Source organism: Microtus ochrogaster, linkage group LG4 (assembly GCF_000317375.1).
Source record: "Microtus ochrogaster isolate Prairie Vole_2 linkage group LG4, MicOch1.0, whole genome shotgun sequence".
Classification (NCBI taxonomy): Eukaryota; Metazoa; Chordata; class Mammalia; order Rodentia; family Cricetidae; genus Microtus; species Microtus ochrogaster.
In genome coordinates this window covers 46,452,707-46,465,615 of record NC_022030.1, presented here as the reverse complement: position 1 = coordinate 46,465,615, position 12,909 = coordinate 46,452,707, and the positions used below count along the sequence as shown (strand labels likewise).

Here is a 12,909-nt window from a genome sequence, read left to right as displayed (position 1 = left end):
ACATCTCACATGGCTAAGGCAGTATGAAATGAGTACTACAGACATCCAGTGTGGCTGGCTTCCTTTCTGGAACTGTGCTTAAAAGTGCTTTGTTTGTTCATGTCCCTTCAGACTATTGTTTCTAAGTCACTTTAAATGATAACGAACTGAAGTCTTATTTTTTTTACATCGATTCATCTTGTCTTATGGTTTATTTTCAAAATTACAGTAGGCAGATACTGTCATAGAGTCATAGAGTAAATTCTAGAACCTTTAAAAGAATTCATTTGGAACATTTGTCCTAATATTCAGGGGTACCTGGAGCATCGTCTGCTCCAGGGAATCTATTCTGTAAAGTTTGACTTTGGGGCTTGGGCCCTGGGTGTTGATAATATCCCAAGAGGCCTTACCAAGGGTCCTGTTAGAAACATGCAGAGACAGCAGCCAACATCTGGTCATGATTAATCCTCTCAACACCCTGGACTAATGTGGATTGGCCTTGGGCAGCAGCCAGCTCTTCCTGGGAAAGCCACCTCCCATGCTTCTCTCAGATTCTGCAGTCCTCTTTGCATAGACTTCCTTAGTCTCTCCTTTGCATCGTTACGACTTCACATGGAGGGGCTTTAGAAAAGCAGACTAATGGCAGTGCGTGGAGCTGTGTGACATCACCAGTTCAGAACAGAGGAAGTATTCAAGAGCTGATCACTAACAGCTGAACTAGAAAGTCACAGTTCCCCTGAACGTCATGGCAGTTCTGCGGGAGGCACTTGAAATATCCCGCATGACACATGACAACCCCTATTGCAAAGAATTATCTGGTCCAAATGTGCACTCACAGAGAAACCCTGGTATAAATGTTTGCTTTGATGAGACTAGGATTTGTAACTTTTATTAGAGCCTCAGAGAGATCTAAGAATCCATAAAGTTTAAGGATTATTAGCAAAGGGACTGAAAACAAGACTCCAGAGTGACCCAGACCTGGTTCAGAACTTCTCACAGAACATGACTAGTAACAATTCATTCAACCCCTCAATTTCTTTTTAAAAAGTACTGTTATCATAAGGTTTCAATTATCTCATGCATTGAGAGAGTTTAAGCATAGTGACTACATTGTAGAAGCTTATTAGGTGTTTTATTAATATTTTAGTACCCTTAATCATCTCTAGAAATGTGATTTTGGAATCAAAATAGCACAGTAGGAGCTCATACACATCCTCATCTGTTGGCAGAGACATTCATTTATTTCCTTGCCGCCCAGACTTGAAATAATCACACAGAAACTATATTATTTATAACACTTCTTGGCCTATAGCTTAAGCTCATATCTAGTTAGCTCTTATATCTTAAATTAACCCATTTCTGTTATTTTATATTTTACCACCAGGCTGTCTCTTTCACTGGTGGCAACATGGCATCTTACTGACTCCACCTACTCTCTCTCTCTACATCTCTATTTGAATATCCCAACTGGCTTTACTCTGTTGAGCCACTGGGCAAAATTAGCTTTATTCATTAATTAATGAAAGCAACACATTGACCGAAGGACTTCCCACACCACTCATCAGTGGAGGGTCAAGGCAGGATTGCTGAGTCTGAGGCCAGCCTGGATTATATAGTAAGTTACATAGTGAGGCCAGCCTGTTCTACAAGCTGAGATTTTATCTTAGAAAATGAAAGAGATGAGAGATAAGAAGAGTTGGCCATGCTAAGACCCTTTTGAAATCATTTACTATAACCAGTCCTCTATCTTTACATCATTATATAGTAGGAAGATCATTGGAAGAAATGATTAGCAGAGGCCACTCAAAAGGCTTCTGTAGTAATAGGAGTGGCGGGGCTGTGTCCCCGGCCGCCTGCTAGCTTATGCCCCGAAATAACAACACACAGATTGTATTAATTTAAACACTGCTTGGCCCTTTAGCTCTAGCCCTTACTGGCTAATTCTGATATCCTGATCAACCCATCTCTAATAATCTATGGGCACCGGTCTTACTGGGGAGATTCTAGCCTGCGTCCATCCTGGGTCGGAGCTTCATCGCGTGTGTCTCAGAGAGCAGAGCTCTCACGTCTGCTCTGGAGATGGGAGCATGGTGTCTCTGCTCCAGACAGCAGAGCTGTCGAGTCTGAGCTCACTTCCTCTTCCTCCCAGCATTCTGTTCTGTTTACTCACCCACCTATGTTCTAAGCTATGAGCCCAAGCAGTTTGTTTATTACTTAACCAATGAAATCAACAGACTGATATATGACACTCCCATATCAGGCTTCCACAGAGACTCTGCAGAAGGCAGGTGTGTTGCTAATGCTCCTGGTGTCTGAGCCCTTGACCCTTCTGTTTATGATAAGTAGTTAGGACTGATGCCTTTCTAAGCCATCCCAGGCACAGATAAGAAAGGAACTTATAACTCATCTAGGCTTTTCATGTCTCCACTAAACTACCCCAAGTAAGTCGCTGGTACTTGTTATTCCCATTTTCTTAATTCCCTCAGCATTGCTTTTGTGCCAAAGCTAAGGACTGGGTCTTTTTGCTTAGGGTTCTGCTGACTGTAATATAGGAAAGATTTCCTTTGTCTCTAAAATTGTTTATTTATGATTGTTACTGTTTTTATACAACACATGTATGTATGATGTCTGTATATGTAAGCATACATGTGACGACACACATGTAGAGGTCAGAGGACAACTTTGTGTAGTTAGTTCCTTTATGTGGGTTCCAGGAACTGAACTCACGTCACCAGGATAACATGGCAAGTGTTCTTACCATCTTAGCCATCTTGCAAACCCAAGTTTTATTCCGTTGGAAAAGTGTAAGCATGACCCAGATTGTGATGAAGTAGATATGCTAAAACTACTAAGTAGCATCTTTGGATATTTGTATTCACTTATATAAAGTTGTATATTTTAACTCTCATGACCAAATATCTATCTGAACATAATAGTAGCAGAAAAAATGTCATAGAAAACTAATCTCCTTGGTGAAAATCATTTCAAAGTGAAAAGATACACATAATTTTGAGGAGTATTTTGAATTTGAGTAGCAAGTTCTGTGTTCAAGCAACTTCACTTGAGATGATGTCTTTAGATAATGTAGTTAGGAAGCAGATCTTTCTTTTTTCCTCCAGTTTGCTCCCATGCTTGGGCATCTCCTATACTTTCCTGCATGCATGTGCCAGGTATGCGCCCAGATTTCAAACACTGCTCTCGTCCAGCAGACACCTTCAGAGTATTTTCCCCCCAGTTTTGAAAGGCTTTTCTTGGAGCAATACCCCTCTGCAGATAAGTAAATGTTATTCATATGCCTGGGAAATACTAGTGAATTCAAGACTTGGACTGTTCTGTTTTGTTTTTTTTTTTTTCAACTTTGACTTAACCAGCTGAGCCAGTCCTAATATATTTGGAAGCACCTTGTCTTACTTGGTGTTAAACGATGCCTCGTCTTCCTGGAGCATTATATTCTCCATCTGTAAATTGGAGAGGTTGGACCAGATGGCCTCGGAGGACCTTTCTAAGCTTGAAGCTCTGTGATGGCATTCTAAATGTCAAGACAATGTGGTCTTCCTGGCATTGCCATTAATGAAATTACCTGTCATTTATCTTATGAACAAGAAGCACACACCAATAGCAAGAGGACAGCCACTCCTACAAACAAAAGTGTGTGGATTTTTATTGTGACCGCAACTCTCTAGTGACATATGTGATAAATGTGAATGTCTCAACAACAACAAAATCCAGGGGCCCTGGGGTGAGTCGGCTGACCTGTCTTTTGTTTTGGACTTGAATATATTAAACATATCCTACTTGATGCCTGAAACCTAGAAAGCAACTAGAAATAGGTTTATGTTAATAGCTGTTGGTATAGCTTTTCTATACAACTGTTTTCTTCTCGCATCTTCCCAGTCATTAAATTCTTTCTCAGATTCCTTCCGTTTTTTTTGTTTTGTTTTTGTTTTTTTTTTTTGTTTGTTTGTTTTGCTCCTCTTCCTGTCATAGAGGATGAGGTGTTCTCCCAGTTGACCTCTACAGATCTTAACACGGCTCATTTCTGGGTAACAGTGCCTGTGTCCAGATCCAACCCTTCTCCTTCTTCCTCAACTTTAAAATTTGCACGTCAGCTTCCAGCTACATTAGGAGAATTTCAGTGACAAGATCAGCCCAGTGGTCCTCCTCACCATTTCACAGAGGCTTAATCCTATTCTTTGTGTGCCTAATTCACAATTGGATAGCAGAAAGAGGTAATTTCTTTTTTGGTTAATTAGGGGAAAGGTTAAGTGAAGTTTCGAAGCCAGAGGGAGAGACATTAAGTTCCCATGAAACAGGCATTGGAACAATTTGTATCTGATCTTACACACTCTCTACTAATCCCAATGCCTTGCCATCTCAACGCTCTTCCTGCGCGAGCATGTACTCCTTTGGGTGGCCTCTGCAGTCCTGTGTTGCCAAGACTCCATCCACCAGTTGATGTGTAGGACATCTCTAAATGCTCTCTAGAACAACAGCTGTCACTTTGTCTCTTTCCCTGTTCCTTAGGGAACAGTTCCTCCAGCCATCTGCCCATGTATTTGAACAAGCCTATCAACCACCCCACGGGTTTTCTCTCTGAGGCTCAATGACTAGCTTCCAGCCTATACTGTGTGTCTGTTTTGGTCATTTCTCAGGGAGTTTTTCCCCCCTTTTTTCAGTTTTGCATTATATTCTGTTCATTTGAACTTCTATCCCAGTTACCTTTCACTGCAAGGATTTTTTTTTTTTTTGCATTTAGTTTAGCACTGCACAACTATACTGACGCCATGAAGTGAAAGGGGCTGAAGGGCCAAAGTTCACAAAACTAAGCTTGCGTGAGTCTCATCCAATGTACTGTAGTGACCTAGGCAAATTAGAATTAGAATTCACAATTCTGATTACTTTGTGGAAAATTTTATAAAAACACGAATCTCCTTAACTTGGGTCTGTGAGCATCGCAGGAGGCAGATATGGAAGAAGTCTCTGGAAAAGTAAAGAACTGTGCATACCCACTTCTATTTTTGTGAAATGTGTTAACGTCAGCAGCAGGACAAGATTCCCAGTTATATTTGAACCTGATTTTCTGGATGTCAAGTAGCATAGGACAGTTTCCACTCAGCGGTCTATAAACACTGTAAAGACTGTTCACCCCGGGAGGGGATGCACTGTGGTCTGCCCAAAGGGGCTTCCTGAAGAGCTGCTCTCCTAGTTTACCAGCCGCTGGTGGAGACCTCACTGACGGAAGGCTTCTGGCCGAAGGGGACTTCTGAATGAAGAAAAGTGGGAAGAAGAGTAAGGCTGGCTCTCCACACATGGGGTTCCTGGAGCTTTAATGGTAAATGGCTTCTCTTCTAGGAGGGCTAGATAAAAATGTTCATTAGCTGGAACATCCCGGGAAAAAGTCTGGGAATCTCTGCCTTTGTCAAGCTTTCCTGCCAGAGGTATTAGGACAATTTGGTCCTTCACTGCATACATCTGTGTTCTTCTGATGTGTTGATGAGTCAGTCTGTGCTTGAGGTAGAGACAATTATATGAGGAATCTGTTCTCTCCATTCAGTAGGCTGGCAGTGATAGCTAAGAGAGGCATTATACTCTCGAGCGCACAACTTTTAAGCACATCTTTCCATGCCTGAAAATGCAAACCCTCCTTGTGGGAGATAGCTACTACCTTTGTTTCCTAACCCGGGTTCCTCGAGTCCCCATAGGGTATTTACCGAAACAAACCGCAGAAGCGTGCTAGATTCATATGTTTGCCAGACAGAGCTTTAGATAAAAAATATCAGACATGTCTAAATTATTGCAGCTCAGAACTCTGATTTCTTTTTAATACATTTTTATTGATATTTATTGAGCTCTACAATTCTCTCTGCTCTAAGACTTCTAAAAATAACTCCTTTCACACAAATCACGATTGTTCGTATTTGTGACTGCTAGACTAGCTCCAGAAACGCTTCCGTTCTGACTCTCTCTTCTTCGTACTTGAACTTTTCCTCCCACCAGCTACTGTCATCACCATGCCTTCTCGTCTTATGCTGTTTTCCCCTCTGCCCCAGGATGGCCGACTGCGAGTGAATGACCAACTGGTTGCTGTGAATGGGGAATCTCTTCTAGGCAAGTCCAACCATGAAGCCATGGAAACCCTGAGGAGGTCCATGTCCATGGAGGGAAACATCCGCGGCATGATCCAGTTGGTGATACTGAGGAGACCCGAGAGACCACAGGAGGTGAGACCATTCTTGACTTTCCTAAGATGTCTCAAATGGTCACCAGAATATGCAGACTCAATCACTCATGTGGTAGGTTTACATTTATTGAGTCTGTCCTTGGGAAAGTATGGTCCAGACATACTCAGATGGATATATTAAAGAAACAGGTGGTTGTATATTTTAGATATAATAAAAATGTATGAAATATACATATAAAGTAAATCATTTATCAAATATTACCAGTCTGCGTTTACTAGGGCTTATGTTCAGAAATTCCTAGGGGTTCTGAACTTACTAAAAAAGCATCCTTCTTAATACAACTTTTGGTGGTATGCTAGCAATGCCTGTACCTTAGGAAGTTCCTGGTCAGATGGACATATACAGTGTTTATTGTGAAGATTATTATGATATAATTAAATATCTCTATTCTCCCCTATAATCTACACATAGCTAATACAGTCCTGTGGTATAACTAAGTTAAAGTTTGATCTGTTGAGCATTTTATTTTATTAAAAAATGGAAGTCTTATTTCTTTTTTAATAATTGATTGTGCTTTTTAAAAGAATGGAAATGCCCCCTTAAATATGAACTTTAATATAAAATAATATAGTATAAAAAGAGTATAAAATAATTCTTAAATGCTGATATACCCAAACATTTCATTTACACAAAATTATAAACAAAGCTGATCTTAAAACAGCGTTTTTTTGGTTTTTTTTTTTTTTTTTTTTTTTTTTTTTTGTTTTTTTTTTCGAGTCAGGGTTTCTCTGTGGTTTTGGAGCCTGTCCTGGGACCTAGCTCTGTAGACCAGGCTGGTCTCGAACTCACAGAGATCCGCCTGCCTCTGCCTCCCGAGTGCTGGGATTAAAGGCGTGCGCCACCACCGCCCGTTTTTTTTTTTTTTTTTTTTTTTGTTAAAACAGCGTTTTAAAAGATTAAGTATTAAATATTCCTAACAATTACTTCAGGAAAAATGAGTTGGTTCATACAAATTGACAAACTATCATCACATTTATACATCATGATATTAGGATAGTATCTAAGGCCAAAGTATGTTTCTCTGTTACACTTGTATATAAAGTAGGAGATGAACTACTTGGAAAACTGATATCAAACATTAGTGTTAGTAGTAAGTTCAACCAAATTTTAAAAATGAAAGATTGTCAAAATGAAATATCTGTCAGTGGGTCTCCTTGTGTTATATTCAGATTATTTGTGCTAAAACCCTCAATTTGCTGTTTCCCAACCATGAAAATACACAGCTAATGTAAATGCTTGATGTATAGAAGACAGATACTTGTACCTATTTTATCCACCATTATAGCTTCATTTCTCCAAATGTGATCGGCTCCCAGTAAATGTTGCTAAATGAATGAAAAAGCTGCATGTGAGACCCACTTTACCTGACAGGGTGGTCTTGAAATAGTGAAACGATAGACCATCTATGATAACATGCTATGTTATCAACTACTGGGAGAGAATAACTGTACCTCCTATACTCTTTGTGTATAACCTTGTAGATGTTAAAGAAATGTAAATTGGCCAATTACTGAAGACTATATATAATGAATGAGCTTGTTTTCCACACGGGTGTCTACCTGTGACAGAGTCTTCATGCATATTTAATGGGCTTCACTTGTGTACAGAGTCTGAATGCCCTCATCTCCTGCTTCCCAACACGAGAAAAGAGCCTGTCTGGTGTACTTTGGTCCTTCCTATAGAGTCCTGGGATTGGAAAGTGATGTGAAGAAGGGAATCCGGGAGGACTCAGTCACCCCTTCTTATGTAATCTGTGTAAGATAGCTTCCTTTAGCAGCTCCCTTCCATTCTTCTTCCTTAGCTGAGGTACCTTTGTTAAAGGAACTCTTAGAGAGACATAGTCATGCAGAGGCCATACTAAGCAAAAAAGGGGAAAGAATGAGTATGTCTTTAATAGACTAGAGGACTAGAGGTATCGTTACTTTTCCTCTTCCCCCATTCCACGTCTGTTTCTAAAAGGCCATGGATGTGAATGGCAATGGTAGATACTACACCCTGGCCATGGAGCTAGGGTTCTTTGCTGTCAGCACTTTTCTTTACTGTGGTGTCTCCGTCTTTAATTCCACAGTCCAGAGTGGAATGTGGTCAGCATTATCCCATCTGAAGAAAGTATCACCTTTCAGTTCATTCCCAGCCTCAGATGTGTCTTGTTAATATAGTTCACCAGGGAATTGATCAGGAATAGGAACTACTGTTACAAGAAGCAATTTTTTATGAGGACATTTAAACAAGGATCCATTTTCTTGCCACAATATTTACGTGCTTTCCATGGGAAATGAGCAGGCGTTTGGACTCTGAGCTATAGAGAATCGTTGTGGTAGCCATGAAGATTAAAGGGTCTCCAAGTCAGAAGCCTAATGCATAGCTTATCTTTATTAATTAAAAAAAAATCAGCTATGAGAGCTCCTGTATCAGCCTGACCGTGTCATGCATTTGCTGTGCACAGTATGTGCTGTGCACAGTGGCTTCCCGTCTATTCTCCCAAAGAATAGCAAGTACCCCCTAGTCCATAGAAAAGCATCCATAACCCAGAGGAGATTTAAGCACTGCTCACACATCAGGGCAAATCAATTAGTTAGATTTGGCAAGAATGCCAGCATAATTGCTGGAACATTATACCAATATTGAAAAGAAATGAAGATGCTACTTAAGAAAAGTCAAAATATAAAGTTGTTATTTTTCCCCCACATTACCCAGTTGTACAAGATAGGTAAACAGTTTTGATGAGAACCTCAGGAAGAATACATAATGAGCTCTTGATTGAATCAGAATCATTTTGAACAGAAGAGTGTTTTTCCAAGGATGAGCTTCAGGTTGAATTGTGATTCTGTTTGTGCCTAGAGACTTGATATTTAAAAATGGGTTATGACCTGGTTTTGTTTTTCTCTTTCCTAAAACATTTTCCTCCCTGCTGCAGCTCATCTTCACAGAGGCAGAACATGTTTAAAAATCCATTATATTTTTTATTGGCTGGGACACTAATGGAGGCCTCCACGACAGCTCTGCTTTACAGGCTGGATGCTTTAATTAGGCTGCTTACTGATCAGTTGTTGGGATATTGATTGTGTCATTTATCAAAGAGCTAGGAAAGCAGAAAAAAAATTGTTTTTGTTCTCGTTGTTCTTGTGAAGTGAAAACACAAGGCAGTGCAAGGCGAGTCCTATGTCTACCTGACTGCTGGGGCTCTAGCGTTAAGCTAGGACTCACTGGTCTCCTGTACCTGCACAACAGCAGCCAAGGGCAACATGGTTATGTGCTGTGTTAGGAACCCTCCTGAAAAGCTAATAGCCTTCTGCAGCTGAAAACATTTTAATTATTTAGGATACAGAATAGAACCAAATGCTTCAAATATTTTGTTTAGCTAGACACTGACTTTCTTTCTTTCTTTCTTTCTTTCTTTCTTTCTTTCTTTCTTTCTTTCTTTCTTTCTTTCTTTCTTTCTAACTAAAGAGGACAAAGTAGAATCAAATGCATTGTGTTTCAGCCAAATGCTTTCCGGAGGAGGGAGCTCGGGGAGTAGCTCTGTGTTTACGGCATGTGCCTCTCACAAATGGCCAAGAGAAGAGCTATGAAATGGCTTCCAAATCATTTATTTCCCTGAAATCTGTTAGGGAGGTGAATAATAGGAACAAGAGCGAAAGACAGCCTGCTATGCCACAGTCCGCTTGAAAACCTGAGTTCTCTGTCGTCAGCTACCTCCTGCTACCTCTGCAGCACCTGCGGAGGATGGTTTGTGGGGTGTTATTCTGGAGGCAGCAGTTTGCAGGGAACTGTGGGTTTGTTTACAGACTGTCAGAATCTGAATGGGAAAGAGAAATATAGAAGAAAAAAAGGCTCTCGGGAGAACCGCTGCCTGGCCCTGCCATAGATCTTTACTTTAGCGTCCGGCCAAAGCCTGGGGTCTGCAATAGGACGCAATCGTGGCTTTCTGGTGACAAACACTGCTTGGGTACCGATTTGTCCTAGAGCATATGCACTTACTGAGGGAGAAAGAGTGGCAGAGGGAGAGAGGAACCAGCTGGTTGGCAGAGAAACACCCTTGGCATGAACTGTATTCTCATATTGACACTGCCACAAGCTGTACTCCCAGATGGAAGAGAATTTGAAAGAAGGCAGTTGTAAGTGGGGGAAAAGAATAATAAAGTTAATCCTCTTTTGTGTTGGCTATCAGCACTCATAATCCTTAACACTACATGGTCCGTGCTCTTTATGTTGTATTGAAAGATGTTTGAATGAAGATGTACATGCTGGAGACTCGAAAGGCTTCTGAAGAGGACCATTCACGCTTGCACTCCGCTTCGATCGTCCAAGTTGAAATGTTCTTTTAAAATGTAATTTTTGTTTCTGTCCCTAGGAGCCTACAGACTGTGGGGTGCTTTCCAGACCAAGTTTTGAGAACTGTCAAGAAGCTCTGAGCACCTCCAGGCGAAATGATGGTAGTCCATTGTATCCGTTTGGCACTTACAGTCCACAAAATAGAAGGAAAGGTAAGGTCTCTCCATTTCCATTCTCTTCGAATAGGGCACAAAGCCACAAAAACGGCTTTTCACTAGAAGACAGAAAGGTATCAGGGACCAAGACAAGTTCATTAGGCAAAGTGCAGACTCTGTCACTCAGAGTCAGGCGAACTGAGGGGTGGGTGAGAGTGTTGACTCAGAACTTGTGAATCAGATTCCTGGCAAGGCTTCCAGTTTAAGTGACAGTTTCTGTGCTTGCTGCCCCAAACATGAGGATTTTGTTTAAAACAAACCATGGCTAGAGAATCAAATATGGCAAACTGTGAGTTTTTTGAAGATCATTTTTATCATTGAAAGTTACCAAGCCTCTTCAAAACCGCATAAATTTACATGACACCACAACGTGGTAGAGATGTGACTCACAACCTTGTGCTTGGGTCCAAGATGAATGTGACAAGTAGTGGAACAGCACAGCTTGAGGCCAGACGTGGCAGCTGGACTGTGGCTGTCTGATGACACACTCTCTTATGACGGGAATGGATCATATTGCAAGTGGACTACTGGATTTTCTTCATTGTTCTTTCAAGCTTACACTGCAGGTCACCCAGAAACTTGTTTTATCTCCCTCTTTCTTCTTTCTTTAATAGCTTTTACTTTTTATATTGCAAAAGCAATACATACATATTCATTGTAAGAATTTTAGAGGAAAGCATTAAAAAGAAAATTTAATATTACTCATTCCTCTATCTATCATGGCTCCTAATCAATAACATTTTATGTAGATCTTTGAGAATATTTGAAAGATAAAATGATCATACACTGGTTTCTATTTCAAGTATTTGCTGTTTGTTAGATATATTGTTAAGCAATTTACATTCAAATTCAAAGTGTGTCATATTATTAGCCTCATTTTACAGGTGGAGATATAGAAGGTCTGGGAGCATAAATAATTGACCCAACACTATGCATATTTGATAAACCCGGAGCCTGGCTTCAATTCCTGTCCCTGGCTTTGGTTCATCTCAGCCACAGCAAAGTCCCTACCTTCTCTTGTTCCCTCGGAACATGGAAGTCTTTCTACGTGATCCTAAGACTGTCTATGAAATGCTAACTTTACATTGCGACCAGATAAAAAGAATTACTCAGTCTGTCTTGGCTTACCTTAAGTAAACTGGACAGATCTTGAGACTTTCACTTCTACTGTCCACAAAGCAGGGGAGGAAGAGACTTTCTTTGTAGAACCCAGAAACATCCTTAGAACTCTTTATGCTTTCTATCTGTGTTGAAAAAATTAAGTTCTTTGGTTACAGCAATGACAGATAATCTCTGGGAAGATTTTTCCATGTTCTCATCCTTCTCAAACATAGATGCAGACAGAGCAGCTTTCATGCCAATGAGAAGGAAACAGCAGTAGCAACAACAAACAAAGTCACCAAAACCCACTGCCAGGTGCCTGCCTCATTTCCTACCTTGACTTTCCACGTTGTGTGAAAATCCCAGCTCTTTTAATCTAGTTCCCATCTGCACTAGAAAATTCCTGGTAATGTCCACTATGGAGTAGTATGGTACTGTAAGAGAGTAACTGAGATTGGCTACGTCATTGCCATAAGCCTCTTAGGCAACTAACCATTGTCTGCCTGAAGGAAATAAAGTCTGCCTGTTATCAGATCCCGGGGTGTCTGTACCCTGTCACCCAGTTGCCCAGACCCAGCTTCGTGTAGCATGGACTCACGGCAGTTTCAGTTAGAGGCCAGCTGATAAGCTTACTATTCGTGCAAGCCAACTGACTTAGAGGGTTTATGAAGATTTTAGAATTAAAATACTATCATCCTGCGCTCATCATGGCCACTGCTTCTCTTCAAGTCTTCACATTTTGTACTTTGAGAAATTCCAAGAGTCCCTGAGTTTCAGAGCCAGTGAAGTTGCAACATGACAGAGACTTGTGAACTGTGATAGGGTTAACTGACTTAAAACGGCCTCGTTTAGCAGAACAAGGTTGATTTGACACAATGTAATGTCTAGTACGGAGAGAAGCTGGGACAGTCAAAACATCAACTGGCCTCCTTCCCCTTTTCCTTTTCTTTGTGTGTGTAAGGCTCTGTGTTGACATACTGGGTTCCATCCCATTCTGTATAGCAGTACATACTGCCCACAGTTTGCCCACAGCTGATATACTGGGTTCCATCCCATTCTGGAATATCAGTACATACTGCCCACAGTTTGCCCACAGC

At 40.8% G+C, this 12,909-nt stretch overlaps 1 protein-coding gene across 1 annotated transcript in view; it reads left to right on the top strand.

Annotated features, from left to right (window-relative positions):
- The window catches only part of Pard3b (par-3 family cell polarity regulator beta), a 1,033,383-nt gene that overhangs the window by 587,426 nt on the left and 433,048 nt on the right, over positions 1-12,909 (top strand). Inside the window, exons 12-13 of the mRNA XM_026786343.1 lie at positions 6,030-6,200; positions 10,576-10,708. Coding sequence (XP_026642144.1) covers positions 6,030-6,200; positions 10,576-10,708 — 304 coding nt within the window. The remainder of the gene's footprint in view (positions 1-6,029; positions 6,201-10,575; positions 10,709-12,909) is intronic.